The sequence below is a fragment of the Piliocolobus tephrosceles genome, chromosome 3, assembly GCF_002776525.5.
Source record: "Piliocolobus tephrosceles isolate RC106 chromosome 3, ASM277652v3, whole genome shotgun sequence".
NCBI classification, from domain to species: Eukaryota; Metazoa; Chordata; class Mammalia; order Primates; family Cercopithecidae; genus Piliocolobus; species Piliocolobus tephrosceles.
Window position 1 is genome coordinate 149,994,660 of NC_045436.1, and position 21,415 is coordinate 150,016,074.

Below are 21,415 nucleotides of genomic sequence, written 5' to 3' on the forward strand. Positions count from 1 at the left end.
TCTGAAGTATTTACATGTAAAACGATATTGTACCTGTGATTTGCTTTAAAATACTCCAACAAAACAAACCCACAAACCAGGGTACTACACAAAATAAGTATGGCAGAAAATGATGGGAGGTGGGTCCATGGAGGTTCATTGTATATTTTCTCTGTTTTTGTGTGTATTTAAATATTTGTGCGTGCTTACATGCATGCTCACACGCATGCACCCGCAGACACACACACACACAGTTTTTTTTTTTTTAAATAAGTAAATTAAAAGATACCAGTACCAGCACTCACCAATAATCTGTTGTTGTCTTCATGAACTTTCTTATAATTGCGCAGTGTAGAACTTCCTGAAAACCTAGGCAGAAATGTTTGGCCTTCAACAGAAAAGGAAGTACCTCCACATAGAGAGGTCTGGAAATCAGCACAAATCCACAGAGAAGTTAGATTACAGTGTAACAAAATAAGAACAGAGCTTAGAGCAAGAAGTGCTGACCAATAGTGGTCCCACTCGGAGGTAAATACGGAAATTAGATATGGAAACAAAATCAGGCTACTAGCCATTATGGAAGTAGTGTAGATCTGCGACTTTGTTTAGCTCAGATCTTTGCTTCAAACTCATGCACAATTTTTTATCCAGCCAGCTTTATATTTTGCTTCCTCATTATTTTTTCAGTTGCTTGCTTCTTAGAAAATCACTCTTTTAAAAAACATCAATCTCATTATGGTTTTTTCAAGTGGAGGGAGAATTGATACATTTCTCAGTCCTTGATTGGACAAAAGAAGACAGCTTTAGGCCCCTGGTAACCAGATGGATGAATTCAAATGATTTCAAAGAATCTAAGGAGTGGAGACAGATAGAAGGAAGGGGCATCCAGGAATGTCTACAGATATAAAGTGGGCAAAGATCTAGATATTTCAGAAAATATAAATGGGGGGAAGCAGTGAAGAAAAATTATCAAAAGCAGTATGGAATAGATAAATCTGATTTCTAAATGCATGTCTCTATTTTCATTTTTTACCTATTAATGGGCAAAGTAGGTGCACCGCATGAGGTTGCCATGAGGGTTAAATGACGTAATGCACATAAAGCACTTCAAACATGCAAGCGCTCCATAAATCTAAATAATTGTTACAATGCATAAGATTTTGCTCAGTATTCCAAGTAATTTTGGCAAGAGCAGATGTCCTTGACCCATAAATACAGCTATGTGGAAGACGCTATTACTTCTTAAAGCAGTTCAACAAATCAAAGAAAGATATACAGCATTGCCAGAACTTGCATTAATATTAACCTCCTCTCTTTATTGTTCCACTTTTAGATTATAATCCCAACAGGTTTTGTCAATCCACTTTAATCCTGTCCCTATTTATTCCTGTGCCTATTTAACTCTTAGCATAATTCTTTCTAGGTTACTCTAGGAGATTTAAAAAAATCCTGGGCTGGGCGCAGTGGCTGATGCCTGTGATCCCAGCACTTTGGGAGGCCAAGGTGGGTGGATCACCTGAGGTCAGCAGTTCGAGACAAGTCTGATCAATATGGTGAAACCATGTCTCTACTAAAAATACAAAAATTACCTGGGCAAGATGGTAGGCGCCTGTAATTCCAGCTACTTGGGAGGCTGGGACAGGAGAGTCGCTTGAACCCAGTACGCAGAGGTTGCAGTGAGCTGAGATCGTGCCACTGCACTCACTCCAGTCTGGGCAACAGAGCGAGACTCCGTCTGAAGAAGAAGGAAAAAAAAAAAAAAAAAAAAAAAGGAAAGAAAATTCCTGATATTTTGTTTTGGTTTGGCTTTTCGGATCATAGCTGGAAATAGTTTTTCCAACAGAAAGAGTAATCTGAATGTTTCTGGGAAAGGCCTGGGCAGCCACACACCAAAGTCTCCCTCCCAGGTCTTGCCACAGCATGTGAAATCCTATTAGTCATTCCTTTAAAGTCATGAAAGGCTTCTGCTAGATAGAACTGCTAGCTGGAAAGAAAACAGGTAAGGCTTCTGTCAGCTATTAAAACTCCACCTTCAATTGCTTTTTCAATTTCCCCAGCATGCTTTCATTTATTCATTAAAGAGTTCAGCAAAACGTTATTGAATGCATCCTCGGGGAAGGGATTACAAAATTGAATGAGCAGTGCTCTCAGTCCTGAGAAACTCAGTCTCAAAAGCAGACAGTAGTATAATGTTAGGAGTGTTGCCATTGAAATCAGACAAACTTGGTTTCAAACAGTAGCTTTGCCATTTCCCCTTGGGGAAAACCTCTCTATGCTTCAGTGTCTTAAATGAAGAAATATTTATTTAAGGTTTTTCTTTTGTTTCAATAAATAAGTTAATGTGTAAATGCTTTGTCAAGTTACTAGCAGGAAATAATTTAGTAGGTATTCGTTATATTACCATTACCATGATTTTTTTATAAAAATAAAAAATTATAATGGACCATAGCTTTATATACGTATATAAAATATATGTTATATATATAATATATGTAATATTTTATATATAATATATGTAATATTTTATATATAATATATGTTATATATATATTCAAAGTGCTCTAGTTACAGATACAGTGTATCTAGTTACAGATGCAGATACAGTGCAGTGTCTAACACTGCCTGGAGAATTTAAAGTCTTCTAAAGAGGGTATAATAGGCTTAAGTGTGGAGTCATTGCTGTCACAATGGCAGCCTGTGGGAAGAGTCTTGGAAAGAAATGAGGCTTTAAGTAGAACTGGAGCAAAATATGTTATTGGGGAAATGTAATATAAAAAGGTTATGACGATGAGCTGTGGGAGTTTGTAACAGGCCCTATATGCCATGGTAACTGGCTTGGACTTTTGATCAATAGACATCCAGTGATGAGTTTTGGAAGAGTGATAAAATCATATTTGTTTTAGAGGAAAACCAAACTGTCAATTGTGAGAAAAGCAGCCTAAAGCAGATAAGGGAACTGGTGACAGGCCTCCAAGGAAAATGTTGCTATCATCTCTGTGTTAGGGCAATATTAGAGGGACTGAAGATGAAATGCAAGTTTAAACAACACTTCCAAAGTAAAATCAACAAATACCGTATTATATCACAGGACAGTAGCTCAAACCAGTGTACTGAGAGTAACCTTGGAAATCCCCTTCACGACTTCCTCTATCTGCCAATATTCTCCTGCCACTCAGTCCCACCCACATTCACTCTATTACCAAGACCTGTTGATCTCAAATTCTGAATCTCTCTCCAACTCTGTTCTTTTCTTGCTGTCCTTACTGTCATGATCTTACATAGGCTCTCTCCCTCTCTTCTGTGGACTATTTCATTAGCTCTTTATTTCACTATTGCTAAGCTCATCCATTTCTAGTTTATCCTTATAGGCTATTGTAGTAAAGTTGCTAACAAAACTTGATCATATCACTCTCCTAGTTAAACTTTTACAATGGCTTTCCAATGGCTTGAGCCATTACTCAAACGATAAAAGATCAACTTAATTATAAACAAACCAGATACCTATGTCTCCATCCTTAATTATGGCCATACCAGTTTCAAGAATAACAGTAGATCAGAGATTTTCTTGTTTACTCAAAAACTAAGGGTCTCTGGTTTGCATGTGCTCTCTATGTCATGAAATCAATCACAGTTTTTTGGTGAATTTTGACAGAAAGCTTGTTTACCACAATTACAGTATCATTTAGTTAACTTAAGTGAGGAATTAAAGGCCCTCTATAATCTTTCCCCAACTTATTTCCAACACGACGTTTCCAAATCTTCCCCTGAAGAAGCACAGTTGCATTCATCATCCGTTCTCAGAACACATCTTGTGCTTGACCACTTCAAAGTTTCTACTCCTGCCATCTCTCTTGTGTGAAACTCCTTGCCCCTTTCTCTCTTCCTCTCCAGATCCTAAACATTCTCTGCAATCATTCTGCTCTCTGAAGCACCCCCTGGTCACCTCAGTCCACAGGGATCACCCCCTTCCCTGAAATGCCCTAGCATTTAACATCTTACTATTCATTTGCAATTAACAATCAGTTCCTGTTATTGCTGTATTGTTGTATTCAATTATTATTTACCTCTTGCTTTGTTTTATAACTTTTAAAGTGTTTATACTTTATTTCCTAAACTGGACTGTAATTTCCTTGAAAGCTAGAACTTTGGCTTCTACTACTATTATTATTATTGTTATTATTATTAGGCCTTACGCAATATCTTGTAGGTATTAGGCACTTTGTGGTTTCTAATTAACAAGTTGACTAATACAATACATCTACAGAAAGAAAAATAAAAACAAAAACAGTTGAAGTTAATGAACTAAAATCTGTTTGAGTTAATGAGCATAATTTTTTACTTATTAAATGTTATAATTTTAAGAGAATAAATGCATACACATCAATGACTTTTTACTTATTAAATTTATTTAAAAAGGCAGGAATATGTGTGCTTCCTTTGTAAAAGAAATAGCAAAAGCTCTATGACAATAGTGACAGATTCCTGTTTAGCTATACTGCCCTCCAAGCAGAGGAAATCTTATCTTTTAAAGTCAAGGGTTGAAGGAGGAAGAAGGAGGGAAGGGTTAAGAGGGACCAGAGTAGGAGAAAGGGGAGAAGGGAGGGCAAAAAGAACGTATAGAGGAAGAGATAAAGGGGAGGAGAGTGGAGGGGAAAGGAAAAAATAATGGAAGGGGAACAATAGAAAGGGATGGGGGGAGGAGAAGGGAAAGAATCTCTTCTCATTAAACTGGTGGTCAAAGTACTTTCCAAAAAAGAACACAGGATCCTGTTTCTGACTAAACCAGCTTTGTTCATGTTCACCTCATGTTCCTCTTAGTGACATGGTCAAAACTGTGGCTTTGAAGGTCATTCCGGTTGCCTGTAGAAAAGTGGGACTGCAGACATGAGGATAACATGTAAGGGAGACGCACGAAGTGCCAGAGTTCTCCCTTCTCCATCCATCTTTCTCACTGGAAAGAGTGAGAAGATTTTGGAAACTTTCAGGGGTTAAAAAAATTAACATAATATTTCTACTTACCAAGATCCTAGTGGCTTTCTTCTATAATTGATAGGGGAAGGGATATGAAGCACCAAATATGTTATTGGCATTAACTCTAGTATAGAAAGCATGACACTAGGTTATGGAAAACTTAAGAAACAGCATGTGGCCACTATTCCCTCAAAAACCACAGCAAGAACAAAACAAAACAAAACAAAATCCTGATTTTTCTTATAAGACATTCTTCTAGTGTGCTCTTTCAGTCTCCTTTTTAAAATGCCTAGCAATAACATAATAAGTTTCATTTTATCCTTGAACCCTAATATAATTTTGTAAAATTACTGCAACTGAGAAGTCTGAGTAGAATTAAAATGCTTGTGGATGTAAATATTTTTAATGGTTCAGAATCATCTCATTTATCTAGTCAAAATTGCTTTGGTATTTCGTATTATTGGAAAAAATAATATAGGAACAACATTACCCCTAGCAGAGCAGTGAGATGGTAATGAAATCCAGTGGTGAAAGTGGCCATTCTGACCAACTGATTCCTGCACTGCCGTCTGCCTGCTTCCTCCCTTTGACACAGCAAGTTATTTAATGTGCTGAGAAAGATAGTGTTGAAGCTGTATCATTATTTACTAGAAATCACATGTCAGGAGTTCAGTTTTAAAAAAACAATAATCCAGAAAGTTCAGGCTAAGCAAAACTTGGGTCAACAGGTCACTTACGTAAATATGTGGGTTAGATTTTACTGGGAAACTCCAGCCTCGAGTAGGTGACAGCAATCAGATCTGCAGCCCTTCTTTCCTCCAAAGCAATACCTCTAAGTAGGAGGAAGGAGTCAAAAGCAGTCACAACCCAAGCTAGCACAAATAAGCAAACGGCCTGCAGTCACCTATCTGGTGTGACTTCAGACGCACGCACACATGCACACACGCACAAAATATTCTCTCCACTCCCTTCCACCTAAAAAACTTTTGAGAGTTTTTTGAAACTTGCCTTGTTTCTACCAAAGTACAGTTACGTACAGTGTGAATTGAATTTACTTGAACATTTTGTGAAAGGAGAAAGGCTGAGGCACAACTTAAGAAAGATTTAGGAGTGAATCATTATTCTTTTCAGCCACATATTTTCAAATATATTGTTTATGGGATCATTTTCAGAAGATTATATGCAATATGAAGTATCACCAGGACGCTTCCTATCTTACAAACCTCGTCATCTTTTCTGTAGCCCTCACATGCGTGCTGATCATCACAGCCTTCCTTCGAGTCCTTGACTTGAAACGCATGCCCATTTCGGAGGCTTGGAATTTGTTGCATCTAATCCCACTTGGATGCTCTCCTGGCCATACAGGAAGGTTCTGGTCTCCTGTTGCTCCTCAGCCCAGTAGTCCCCTCCACAGTAAGGTCTTCCCAAGCTATCCCACCTACCAATTCACACCATGAATTCTGTGCCCATCTTCTAATGCTAATTTATTTTCTTTCTTGGCACTTCTAACTTTCCTCCTTACATTTTTGGTCCATAAAATGCAAGTTCTATTGATATATACCCATTCACTCATGTTTATTGAGCATCTCACTTACGCCTGACACCATTCTAGGTACTTGTGATTTGGCAGTGAACAAAAAATGTTCCCCATATTCTCAGAGCTTACTTTCTAGTTATGGACGAGAGGGTTTTTCTGCAAGAAATGTACAAATGAAGAAATACACGTAAAAATGGAGAAATGATTTAGAGGAAAAGAAATAGGGCAGATTAAAGAGGATTAGGAGTGTCAGGTTGTAGGGGTAAGAGTAGATTGCAACATTAGAGTCAGGGTAAACCACAGAGAGAAGGTGAAGTTTCAGCAAAGAAGTGAAGGATGTAAGGGTGACAAACATGCAGGTATCTGATGGAAGAACGTTCCAGCAAGGAGAATCACTAACACAAAGACCTAAAGCAGAAGCAGGTGTGGCATATTCCAAAGCCTCAAGAAGGTCACTGTGATTGAATAAGTGAAGAGGAGAGTAGAGCAGAGAAGGCCCTGGAGTCAGTGAGGGCCAAGTTCACACAGAGTCTTTATTCTGAAGGAAGCTGGGAGCCACTGAAGGGTTTGGAGCAGAGGCATGAGATGATTTGACTGATGCTTTAAGGCAGTAGTCTCCAACTATTTTGGCACCAGGAACCAGTTTCATAGAAGACCATTTTTCCATGTTGGAGGGATGGTTTCGGGATGATTCAGGCAAGTGACATTTATTGTGCACTTTATTTCTATTATTATTATATTTTAATATATAATCAGATAATTATATACCATAATGTAGAATCAGTGGGAGCCTTGAGCTTGTTTTCCTGCAACTAGAAGATCCCATCTGGGGTGATGTGAGACAATGATAGATCATCAGGCATTAGATTCTTGTAAGAAGCACACAACCTAGATTCCTTGCAGGTACATTTCACAATAGGGTTTGCACTCCTACAAGAATCAAATGCCGCCACTGATCTGATAGGAAGCAGAGCTCAGGCAGTAATGCAAGCAATGCAGAGTGGCTGTAAATACAGATGAAGCATTGCTCACTTGCCCACCATTCACCTCCTGGTTCATAACCAGTCACGGATTGCTACCATTTCATGGCCCAGGGATTGGGGACCTCTGCTTTAAGGGATAACTCTTCCTCTGAGTTGAAAACATGCTATAAAGAAGAAAGAGAAGAATGAGACTCTACAAACCAGAACACCACTATACACTGAGGCTTTGGGATACACTGTTTGTTGAATTAATTAATATATGAATGAATGAACCACAGAGGCTGTAGAATATGAGACACAGAGATCCTCACAAGTATGAAGTAAAAGTGATATGTCTTCTCTTCTTTATGAATCAGATACAGTATATGTACATCACACTTTAAAATTTTGTATGTGGTTCTATGCCTATATACATGTATGTAAATATTTGCTGTGTGTTCTCTGTGAAGCACTTTTAATTTGGACAAATACCTTCATCTGTTTTATGCTACATGTATAAACACCCACATAGTGTCATGTTCATTAAGGCCAAGCTGTTGCTATATTAGGCTACTTCCATTTCCTAAAAAATAGCACATTCTAATACTGCTTAGTTGAGGTGAATTTTTTAAATTCTGAACTTTATGAAATAAGTCTCATCTTGCAAAAATAAACGTCATGGTTTCAATTCCCATTTAGTTACACTAGTTTGAACAGAAAAAAGTTCCCACAGCCACAGATTCTTTTTCAACCCAGCAAACTTATTTCTGAAGACTTTGGGCACAAGAAAGGGCCCAGGGAGTGAATCTGGAAAGCCCTGTACAAACCCATCTGGGATAAAAAGAAAGCACAGATGGCCTATTGGCAGTAGATGCATCTATGAAAGGCAGCAGACATTTAAATGTACTATTTTTAAACATGCCAATATAGTTTCAGGATTATCAATTTCCAGGCTGAGTAATTGTAAGGTTTGCAGAAATTATCTTGTTCATCTAGTTAGTCACAAATATTTATCAAGCATGTAACTATCTCTCCGCACTGGCAATAGAGAGTTGAGTGGGACAGGGTCTGTGCCTGTGCAGTTTATTGAATGCATTCTCAATTTTGATAATGTCACCCTTGGGGAGAGAAAATTCGTCCTTGGGTGAGACACAAAAAGACTTATTCTTTTAGATGTATAAAACACAGATAAATATGTAGTATATAAACAGACACACAATATATCTGTGGTAATAAAATTTCACAAGGAGGGGTGATTAGAAAAAAATATTTCAGGAAAAAGACTCCCTAAAAAGCCATTACAGCAACAAGGGAAGGAAACAAGCAAGCGGTTGTCATGAAATATGGTAACAACAGTGATAAGGAGAGTACAAAACGCTGTAGCTCCATATACCAGGAACACTTAACCTGCTACAAAGGAGGAGTGAGGGAAGGCTTCCTTGGATAGGTTGCACTTAAGCACTAATGTGAAAGAGGTTCAGTAAGAATGATTCAGGCACATAGGGAAGGAATGGTGTGTTAGAAGCAAAGCAGAGAAGAAGCGGATGCAAAAGTACTGGACAATCGTAAACACAGACTTTTACTGAGGAAAATCTACACAAACCCCTAAATTATCTATGTTGGCTAATTCGGCTTGACTAATTTGGCTACTTTTATAAAGTTAGGCAACAGAGAAAACACTAAGTGAAAGCTCAATTCCTGTCACGTTTTTGGACTTCATGTCTGTCCTCTCTGACATAAGGGCCTTTCTTTCCATGGTCTGCCGTCATCTCAGTAAGGCCCTTACCCCCTCTTGCCAGAGAATTCCAACCACCCCTGGCTTGTCTCCCTTTCATCCTCTCATGGCAGCACAGCAACATGGTGCTCGCTGGAAGTAATGTGCCAGCTGAGCTGCCTGGAGAGCAGCCCTTATGTACCCCTCTCTACTCCAGATCTTCATGTTGATCCACATTGATGCCTTAGCATGCCAGGTAAGAGTTTGTAGAATCAAGCTCTAAACTATGGAACAGAGAGAATTTGAGCATTCCTTCAAGTCAATAGTTCTTAAACTTTTAGAATCTGGAGAAAGCTATAGACCTGCCCTTATTCATCAAGTCATAGATATTTAGGGTGCCTGCTATGTGCCAGGCACTTTTCTAATCACAGAAGAAGGAACCTGGATAGAATAGACAGAGTCCTTCGTTCACAGAGTTTGCTTTTTTAAAGAAGCAAAGAAAAATAGAAAATATATGAACAAATAAATCTAAAAAGATCAATGATTAGTGTTAGGAAGTAAAACAAGAAAGGGTGACAAGTTAAAAAGAGACTTCAGATTGGGAGATAAGGGAATAAGAATAATAAGTGACATCTGAGCTGAGGCCTGAATGATAAAGAAGCAGCTATGGGACTATCTCAGAGAAAAGTGCCACATGCATAGGTAACGGCCATATGGTGCAAAGTCTTACAGTGGAAATGAAAATGCACCGAAGCAAAACTGATAGTAGATGTACACCGGTTTGACTATACTGTCATGAAAGTATCATTTTCAGTATCAATGGCTTAATCAATTCCTCTACTTATGCATGCTTCCCCGGGACCCCGGGATCTCCTCAAAAACAGCAAGCAAGTAAAGTTAATGTCACCAGGAACCTATTCCTCTCTACTGAGGGCTGCTTTCAAGTTCACTGGTCGATGTTCAGGTCATATCATTTGTTAAATATTTCTAATATTATCTCTATACTAAAGCATAGTACAGACATCATACATCAAATGTGAACATAGATGCCCTAAAATCCATCTTGTATCTTTGACTAATAATCCTAGCTTTATGTGCTAACAAAGTGACAGCATAATAGCCATTCAACACACAGGAAGCAGATTTCTTGGGTCTGAATTTTAGCTCTGCCATTTACTTAGCCATGAGAACCTGGGCAAGTTGTCTAAAATGTCTGTGCCTCAGTTTCCCACAAAGTAAGAACAATTATGTATCATAGGACTTTTGTGAGGGTTTAGTGATACAATGCATGTAAAGTATTTGAAAGGCCTTTGGCATATTAGACATTATTACAATGGTTATTACACAACTTGTTAACTCCTGCTAAGCTATACTTACCACCTCCGTCAAATGCACTGTATCTTCTCCCCCTAACTTGCCTTTTTTCTTCATTTCCAGTGGCTGAATTTCCACCAACTTACAAAGCTCAGATAAAATGCCACAAACACCACAAACTTCTACTGGTTACAGATTGTAGAAAAGCCATTTCCCTTCTCTGAAAAATTATTAGTACCATCTAGTACCAACTGTCAGTACCACTGTTTATATCATCTAAATATAACTTCAATAAGTTACTATCTTACAACGTAATTTTGTGGATATGTTTTGTGTACTTATTCACTGGATTATAAATTCATTTACAGAAGCACTATTCCATAGAAATATAATTTGAGATACATATGTAATTTAAAATATTCTATTAATAGTAACTAAAATGTTTAAAAAATAAAAGAGGAAGTTAATTTTTATATATTTTATATAACCTAATATAACCAAAATATAAGTTTACCATGTAGTCAATATAAACAAATTATTAATGAGATAGTTTATATATTATTTGTACCGGGTCTTTGAAATGCGGTGTGTATCTTAAACTTACTGCCCATCTCAGTTTAGACTAGCCATATTTCAAGTGCTCCATAGCCACATATGGGCAGTAGTGACCATTCAGAACAACACAGCTTTAGGGCATATATTATCCTTTACAGCTCTGTATTTATCACAAAGCCTAGCACAGCACATCCCCTATTTCAGAAGTTCAATATTAATATTTGCTAAATTACTTTAATGATTTATTTTAAATCAGAACAAAATCTAACCACATGGTAAACATATTTCTGCTAGTCATACACACAAAAAATATAAACATGAGAAAGTGATTTTAGCTGTCTTTAAAGAATAAGAAGTTTGTTTTTACCTCAAGATTAATGAAGTAAATTTTTCAGTTATATTTCTTATTAAAAATGTAGTTTAGATTCCCCAAGTCCTGTTTCACTGAAAGAAATTGTAATACAGACCAATAAAATGTATCTATTTGTGTGTTAGACATGTTCAAAGAAATAATTTAATCCTACTTTCTGACATGAGTAAGAATTTTAGGCAAACATAACTCATGAAACAAACATGCAAAATATGGTAAGTTTCAATGTAAATATTTTGAGGTCATTTTGCTCTTCACCATGACTTTTCCTTAAAATGATGTGCTCTGAAATGCATTTTTTTCATAAATGATTTTCCAGTGACTCAGAGGCAGTTACAGAAAATGAATGACATTATTTTCATAGTTAGCAACAACATGCTGTGAGGACCAGACCAATCTGAAGCATTCTTGTTAGAAAGGCTGATACGAACAAAAGGAGAAATCCTAACACGTTTTCTAATATTCTAAAATTGGACCTACCTACTCCTTCTTTATTAACTCTATTCTTACCTTTTCTTTTAACTGTGTGTGTCTCTATGCCTGCAAAACTGATTGTGTTACAGAATTATAAATAATTAACAAAATGTAATAATTAGAAAAGTAAAATAACTCACCTTTGGCAATTTCAATGGTAATTTGCAAATTGGCAACTGAGAATGGTTTTCATTAGTTACGAGAGATTGATTCAAGTTGGGGACTATCTTTCCTTTAGGTACTTTATAAACGACAATGGTGCCTTTATAATGAGGGCAGCTGTAGTTTCCAAATTCGTCCACTTCTTTGATTTGGAGTTCTAGCCTAGGTTTTCTTTGCAAGTGAAAAATAAGTGTGTAGTCTTTTCCATAATCTTTCCCATTACCTAAATAGAAGTAAAATGCATGTATTACCTTTAAGATATCTCACTTTGGGAGGCCGAGGCGGGCGGATCACGAGGTCAGGAGATCGAGACCATCCTGGCTAACACGGTGAAACCCTGTCTCTACTAAAAATACAAAAAATTAGCCGGGCGTGGTGGCGGGCGCCTGTAGTCCCAGCTACTCAGGAGGCTGAGGCAGGAGAAGGGCGTGAACCCGGGAGGTGGAGCTTGCAGTGAGAGGAAATCGGGCCACTGCACTCCAGCCTGGGCTCCAGAAGAAGACTCCGTCTCAAAAAAAAAATTAATTAATCAAATATGTGTCACTTTGTGTTACTTAATTTTCAAAAATCCAAATAATTATTTTACTTTAAAAATATGACTAAAACTTTTGTGTATCATTATCTTTTGTCAAAACATAACCTGACAAAGGAGCAATAGGCAGAGACCATGTAGATTGCTCAAAAGATTTCTCATGGGTTGTTGGGCCAGGTGCTCTCTGGCTGCTTCTAAATCAAATAATCTTTAGCTTTTCTTTCTCTATTCCATTTTGGTATAACCAGAAATTACTATAAATATTCAGCTTTTGCAATATTTAGAAAATTATTTTCACCCATTGAGAATTATCTTTCTCCTTTCCCCTAACTATTCATATTGCGACCTCACAATAGACATTCCCGAACTGCACTCTTCTATAACATGTGGCAATTTAAGTTTAAATGAAAATTAATGAACAGTAAATATAATTAAATTTAACTCCTCAGTCTACCTACATTTAAAAGTCTCAGTGACAGCATAAGCATAAAGGCTACCATAATGAATAGCACAGATATAATACATTTCCACAATTGTGAAAATGGACAGTGTTGATCTAGAACTTTCAGGTGTGATAGTTATTGAATTTGTGTTACTGAAATTTCTATGAAAACCTGACAGATTCTCCTAAAATGATAATATATAAATGTTTTATCAACTCCTTACTGAAAATTCTAGAGTTTTTATGAACATAACATTTCACTCATTGGGGTTTTACCATGACAATCAGAATATTTTATCTTGTTATTTCAACAGCAGAATAAACACTACCATGTTTCCTAAGGCAATATATGTCTGCATCAAAATTTATAAAACTTGTAGGAAGCTATAATGTAGCACTTAAGATAATATATCTTGGATGTATAGATCTAGGTTCAAGTCCAGCCTCTATGATTTGTGTATTCTGTAATATTTATCTGTTAATATTTGTCCATTGTTTTTCATATCTCTGAGCTTTTTAGAGACTTCCCTTAGCTTCCTTATCCTTAGCTTCCCTTAGCTTCCCTTAGCTTCCTTACCCTTAAAACAGGAGAAATAAAACTTAACTCCTAGGATTGTGTAGGAAATGAAATATGGATAAAATAATTATCATAGGACCTGGCACACAGTAAGTGCTCAATAAATGACAGCAATGATACCAAATGATAAGAGGCAGGATTCTTGCACTATTTTGAATTTGCGTGCAAAAAAAAAAAAACAAAACAAAACCAAAATCAAAACCAAAAACAGAAAAACTCAGATTATTTTAAGGAAATGTCAAGATGAAGCTTTTTTTTTCGTTTCTTTTCTTTTCCTTTTTTTGAGACTGAGCCTCACTCTGTCACCCGGGCTGGAATGACACAGCTCCACAGTGGTACAATCTCAGCTCACTAAAACCTCCACCTCCCAAGTTCAAGTTATCCTCCCACCTCAGCCTCCCAAGCAGCTGGGACTATAGACGTGTGCCACCATGCCTGGCTACTTTTTTTTTTTTTTTTTTTCCGTAGAGACGGGGTTTCACCATGATACCCAGGCTGGTCTCGAACTCTCCTGAAGGCAAGCAATCCACCCTCCTCGGCCTCCCAAAGTGCTGAGATTACAGGCATGAACCACCAGACCTCGCCAAGATTTAGTTTTCATGTCTACATGGAAACTTCCTTTGGCTACTGTAAGTCAACATACAGTTGACTGCCCAGAGTTTTCTTTCATGGAAAACGTTCCATTTTGCCCAGGGAACAAAGACTTCAGTGAGAGATATAGATGATACCAGGACCCTTCTCCTGGTCCTGATTGCTTGAGGTCATTTTGGTGATTTTTCTAAAGCTCAGTTAAATCTAGAAATAGAATAACTCCAGATTACAGAAGGTGTAGGAGTAGATCCCTTTGCAAAAGTTTATATTTGAGATGCAACTTGGCTACTTAGAAAAAAAAAAAAAAAACAGATTCCTAGGAGACGAATGACTAGCCAGGGTTTGTCTTCTTAAGAGAGTCTCACTTTGGTTAAAAAAAAAAAAATGTGGATTATTTGGGGTAATTTAAATGTTATCTAAATAGTAAATTAGGTAAATTGGAGTTTCCAGCTCACTGGAGTGACACCTGGCTAACTTCTGCTTCCATACTACTAGAGTGCTATCAAGCAAAATTTTACTACTTTGGTCCCTGTGGAATACCAATTAGTAAATTTCCCCTTCTATCCCTTGAAAGACATTATACTCTCTGTCAGGCACACAATTATTCATAAGAAATGATTTATACAGAGGATATAAGGATTGAGGGTGAGGCATAGCCACTCTGGTTCATTTGAGACCTAAAATGTTTACCAATTTTTAAAACTAAAGATCTCTAGGAAAACTCTCTAAAGATCACATTTATATATGAAGTAGGGATGAAATTATTGAGGATTTACTAATAGTAAATAGCAAAATCTTCATGTTGTAAACAGAAACCATTTTGTAATTTTTTAAAGTTGGAGTTTCATTGTTGTTAAGGCATAATAATATATTTTAAAGACGTCTGGTCCCTGAACAAAAAACAGATCCAAAACAATAGAAGTTGCATGAAGAAATTGCACTACTCTGTTTTTTTTCTCCCTCACTGGCATATTTAAAGGAGAAATAAAAGAAAAACTAATTCATTCCACACCCAAAAAAATTGAAAGGGCTAGCAGTCCGGGAAACCAGAAAAACCCTATAAGAACCACTGGCTCAGTGTATTTCTATATTCTAACCCATTCTCCACCAGCTCTACCTCTAAGCCATGCCATCTTTTGCCTGGTTTACTGCAATTAAACAGTAACTGGTCTCCCTGCTTCTCCCCTTGCTCTAAAGCCTATTCTCAATGCAGTTATAATCTAACTCAGATCACTTCTCTGTTGAAAAGCCTTCATGTTTTCCCAAGTCACTCAGCAGAAAAGGCCGTCTTTCCAATGGCCTACAGGGCATGATCAGTTCTCACCTCATCTCCCACAACCTGCGCTCACTCCCTCTGATCCAGCCATCTCAGGCTCCCACTGTTCCCCACACACACAAGGCAGGTTTCCACCTAGTTCACTGGCACTGGCAATCCCTCTGCCTGGGATAAACTCCCCTGAGACAGGATTATGGCTTGCTTCCTCACCCTCTTAGAAACTTCTTTTTTTTTAAATGTCACCTTTCCAGAATGGTCTTCCCTAAGATAAAACTGCAAGCCTGCTACATCCCTTAAGATCCCCCTATCCTTTCCCTTCTTTATTCTTCTATAATTCACTTTTCAGCCCAAATTAAGCTATGCATTTTATTTACTTATTTGCTTATTCTCTGTCTTTCTTCATTAGACTTTAATATACATAAGGTCAACAAATTTTTGTTTAGCAAATTAAAGAATGGTTATTATATAGGTGTACAGATACATGTAGAGATACATCCCATAGAATATCTAGAAAAATCACTGCCCTAGGCCAAAGGGCATTCAGGGCAACTTTAAAAGACAGACCTGATAGGGCATTACTAGATGTTATGGGTGATGCTATGTTGCCATTATATAAAATCATATTAAAACACTTTCTGACATTTTCTGGATTTTGTGTGCAGTGGGGGCTTAGTTACCTTGCAATAATTCAAGTGCTAAACTGACAACTCTCACCTAGAGAATGAAAGCTTGCTGTAGCTTGTGTCCAGAAGAATGCCAAAAACCATTATAAAAACCAAAGGACACACCTATCCATCTTCCTTCCTATTAGAGATAGAAATATAGTCCATGTCCTGTGACCTTCACTGAAAAGCCATTCATATTCTCTATAAGTGAATAGAGAGATTTGGGCATTTTCAAAGGGCAGTAATCTAAATTTAATCTAAATTAAAGTTTTAAATACTTTTAATTGCACTTAATATTATAATGTGGTTTTCTAAACTTTAGTCTTCATTTCTTTCCACAAATACTGAGTTTCTTCTAACTGTCAGACTCTGTCCTAGGTGCTGGAGACTGAATGCTGACCACCAACAGGACAGTGCCTCCACGGATGGGACTGTGGTAGGAGAAACTGGAATTGATCAAACAATTAAATGAACGAATAGAAAATTGCATGTGACAAAGGCCACAAAAGAAAAAAGGAGGGTCTGCAAAAGTATAATAGAACTATTAAAAAATAAAATAAGTTCTGACATAATCAGGAAGGACAGAGAAAGCTTCTCAGAACATGATCTTTAAGGTGAGACCTGAAGATACAGCAGGAGAGAACTGGGGATGAGGGTCGGGGTGGGGAGGGTGAAGAGAATCCTCCAGGCAGAGAATCTCTAGCTTTATCTCTTTGATATTCACAGAGACTACTCTAGGCCCTGATAAAAGGATGGATCAATTATTTTACCAGAATGAGGTATCAATTGTTTACTGAGGACCTTGTCCCTCTTCGGCAGAGAAAAACCCAGTGAGGCTCCAGATCTGAGCCTGTCTCCCTAGGAAAAGCAAACCTAGGATCTGGGTATACTGCCTGATTCATTTTCCTTGAATGAAGATGAACTCTTCCCCATCCGTTATACGGAGGAATTGCACAGGTGCCGGCTGCCTTGGATGCTCTTGGTTTAGCAGGTGCTCCCCAGTCTCCACAGCAGGCAGTGGGATGTTCAGTACCACTGCTTGTGAGTAGAACAGTAATGCACTCCTGTTTAGGGTGGTTGGTAAACACAGCTGCTGTCCACAGTATTACAGGAAAATCATTTGCATCATTAGTTTGGGTGGGACACTTCTGGTTAGTACTATGTATCATTAGAGAGATTTCTCCAGGGTGGACGCTGTGGTTTCTGCTCCAGAAGCCAAGTAGGAAGGGGCCTCTTCCACCTTTCCTTCCTCTCCCCCCTCTCTCTTCCCTGCCCCCTTCTCTGCCATCTTTGTCACTTGCTCACTAAGTCCTGTCAGCTGGTCACCTCATTTTAATACACACACTTGTTAGACTCTATTTCAGCGCAGGGCAAGCAGTTAGAAAGAGGAAGGTGTTGACTTATTGAAAAAGAAATTGTTGTGATGGCAACTCTTTCAAAGAACATTTGCTTTCTATTCCCACACAGCTGTTTTCTCTTCATGTTCTTTTTCTTCCTTTTCTCTTTCTCTTCATCTCTTTCCTTTGACCGCTTTAGTCTCATCTATTCACTCACTTCTCTAATCTCTCCTGCCACCTCTCATATTCATCCTGCTTGCTTTCCTCATCACTGTTACATAATCATTCATTCACTACACACTTATCAAAAGCACTTGCATGTTCATTGCAGCACTATTTACAATAGCAAAGCCATGGAATCAACCTAGGTGCCCATCAATGGTGGACTGGATCAAGAAAATGTGGTATATATACACTATGGAATAGCATGCAGCCACAAAAAATAACAAAATTATGTCCTTTGCAACAAAATGGATGCAACTAGAAGCCATCATCCTAAGCAAATTAATGCAGAAACATAAAACCTAATATTGCATGTTCTTATAAGTGGGAGCTAAACTTAGATGCACATGGACATGAAGATGGCAACAATAGACACTGGAGACTACAAGGGCTGAAAAACTCATTGTTGAAATCACTCTCTAGATATAAGTCTATCAAACATTGTACAGAAGAAAATGAAGAAGATAGTTTGTTTATCAGTCAATGATATTTCTTCAGTGTATTTGATTAAAGTGTACAATGACTGGTAATACATTACTTGTATCAATGTTTAGTTGGGTTGTTATCAAACATAAAGCACTTTGTAAAGAAAAAAAAAGCTTTGAATATACCAATTCCTATGTTAGGCTCGGAGGATGTATTAACAAGAAAGACATGGTCACTGCCCTCACGAAGTTTTCATTCTGGTGAAGGGTAAAGGACATAGCATAACTATATGAACAAAAAGTAAATAAGTTAATTAAATAATTTCAAATTGTCATAAGATTTAGAGTGAAAACAAAAATAGCACTAGAGAAATACGAGAAAAGAAGTAAGCAAGGTACATACGTCGTTTAGGTGATCTCAGCTCACTGCAACCTGCAACTTCCACCTCCCAGGTTCAAGCGATTCTCCTGCCTCAGCCTCCCAGTAGCTGGGATTACAGGCACCTGCCACCACACCAGACTAATTTTTTTTTTTTTTAACTGAGTAGAGACGAGGTTTCACCATGTTGACCAGGCCAGGCTTGAACACCTGACCTCAAGTGATTTGCCTGCCTCAGCCTCCCAAAGTTCTGGGATTACAGGGGTGAGCCACGTACCCAGCCTAGATCAATTATTCTTAATTTCTTTTTCGCCATAGACTCCTTTAAAGTTTGGTGAAAACTGCCCATTGATTCTCAGAGTGGTCTTTGAAAAATATAAAATAAAATACATGGAATTAAAAATATGGCAATTACACTGAAATATAGATCTAGTCACCTATCTTTTGGCAGTCCACTGACCCCCAGGTTAGATTCTTTGTAAAACATCTTAAAGAGTTTGGATATTATTTTATAAAATATCTTAAAGAGTTTGGATATTATTTTAGATAGAATAGGAGGTAAAAATAAGGTAACCACTGGTATAATATAGTATGATTTACATTTTTAAATGATCACTCTTACTACCACATGGTAATTGATTTCATATGGCCAATAATGGAAGCACTTAGAAGGCAACTTTATTGTCGTAGGAAAGATATGATCCTAGTTTGGATTCAGATAGTAACTGTGGAAAAGGCTATTTCTAAAAAGTATCATTTAGAATCTTCCTGTAAAGGAACATGCATTCCCTAAGTAGAAAATAAAGAAATGGGAACGGAAGAAGTATAATACATAAGTCTTTTTCTCTCCCTACTTCCTAAAGTCTCTCGTCAATCCTCTGAAGGTTTCCTTAGTAACACAAGTTTAGCAAACTCTTCTGAAGAGCTTGTGGCTTATAGCCCATAAAATATATAAAAAGATTTCTTTATACTTACTTGAAGCAAATATGTTTCCAGTAAATCTTAAAAGAAGTTGTTCTCCTTCTCGAACTTGGAAATGACGAGATGGCTCTGGAGGTCCCCCAAACCCTTCCAAGCGCAGGTTCTTAAGCGCCTGGCTTAAATCTTTGGAAAGCACCACTAAAACAGCTATTCTATGTGGATTGTCCTTCTGGTGAGACAGCACTATGCAGGCAGTGGTGCTGAGCATGGCTTCCTCTAAAGATTTCACAAAAGTAACCAAATGACTATTGTCCATGGTGGAAGAGAGGTGAAGTACAATAAACCTGCATGGAAGAAAGAGGTGAGACCCGAGAGAAAAATGCAGCGTCAAGAACACCACTGATACCTAATAACAACCAAGCAAAGAGCCATTATCAAACAGATGTCTTTTAAAATCAAATATTCTCAAGGCCAACAGGTTAGATTCATTAATGGTTGTAAAGAAACTCTTGGCCATCAAGAAACTGGCTCAGGCTGGGCACAGTGGCTCAAGTCACTTGGGAGGCATCCCAGCACTTTGGGAGGCCATGGAGGGTGGATCTTTTGAGCCCAAAAGTTCAACACCAGCCTGAGCAACATGGCAAAACTCAAATCTCTGTAAAAAGAAAGAAAGAAAGAAAAAAGAAACCAGCTCAAATCAAACTGAATTCTAAAACATGTTCTTAAACAAAGAAGTCATACAGTCTCAGCTCAACTTTAAACATGGCAGCATATGTTAAGTTATATTTTAATTAGAATTACAAAAGAGCATATTTAAAATATAGAAGAGAAAGATGAGCACAATAATTGATTGACTCTCTGTAGGATGCAGAATATATACCATAATTAAATGGGGATTGAAATATGCATCTCTGTGTAGGTGGGAAGGATCGTTAGGATGGACCTTGGTAGGGACTGCATTATGTATCACCCTCTCTGCACACATACACATTCATGTGTTGAAGTACTATCCCCTGGTACCTCAGAATGGGACCTTATTTGGGGATAGGGACTTTACAGAGGTAATCAGGTTAAGGTGAAGTCATTAGGGTCTTCTCTAATCCAGTATGACTGATGTCATAAAAGAGAGAAATTTCAACACATAGAAATGCATAGAGAGAAAACACCCTGAGACGATGAAGACGGCCATCTACAAGCCAAGAAGAGAGGCCTGGGCAGATCCTTGGAAAGAACAAGCCCTGCTAGCACCTTGATTTTCACTTCTGGCCTCCAGAACTGTGAAACAGTAAGTTTCTGTTGTTTAAGCCACCAACAACAATGTGTGGTACATTGTTACGGCAGCCTTAACAAACTAATACAAACCTCTTTCCCTGGACTGGGATACCCGTTCTCAAATTCTTCTCCAGTGATTTGGCCTAAAAGAGGCCCTCACCCGGAATAGCCCTACATCCACAGATAAGGACTAACCAATGTGGGGATACAAAGTCAGCCACCTTGGTACTCGTACTGCAGAGCTCCCCAGAGGGTGTCAGGCTACAGAAATACTTCATCTGAAACCATCGTTTTTTCCATCTTCCTCCTTTGCCCTACAGGATTTACCCAAGAGCTCTCTTTCAATGAATCACTTGCTTTTCATCTCAGACTCTATTCCTAGGAAACTGGATTCAAGAAAATCATAAATGTAAAACCTCCCATTATGAAATAAAAGCTATCTTTAGATATATGATCACCTGTCTCTATGAGTGGCTACCCTTCATGAACTTTAAATCTGTCTAAAACTCTTCTCATAATGGGCTGTCTAGAAAACATGGAAATGAGAAAGCAAAATGAGGGCACTGAAGTAACAAATTCCGCTTATCTATACATAGTTATGAGATATGCATAATATGAACAGTTAATTACTATCTCCATGGAATTTCAGAAATGAAGGTGCTATTTTAAAACTATTTTGGAGTTAGCAGAAACCTGTAGTTATGAGTGCTTTCCAAAAGTACTTGTTTAACTATCATA

General features: G+C 37.8%; 1 protein-coding gene across 2 annotated transcripts in view; it reads right to left on the minus strand.

Moving 5' to 3' along the window:
* The window catches only part of DTHD1 (death domain containing 1), a 64,830-nt gene that overhangs the window by 18,937 nt on the left and 24,478 nt on the right, over positions 1-21,415 (minus strand). For both annotated transcript variants that reach the window (XM_023224674.3, XM_031935295.1), the window contains 2 exons: positions 19,460-19,749; positions 12,017-12,261 (listed from right to left, as the gene is read on the minus strand). In XM_023224674.3, coding sequence (XP_023080442.2) covers positions 12,017-12,261; positions 19,460-19,749 — 535 coding nt within the window. The remainder of the gene's footprint in view (positions 1-12,016; positions 12,262-19,459; positions 19,750-21,415) is intronic.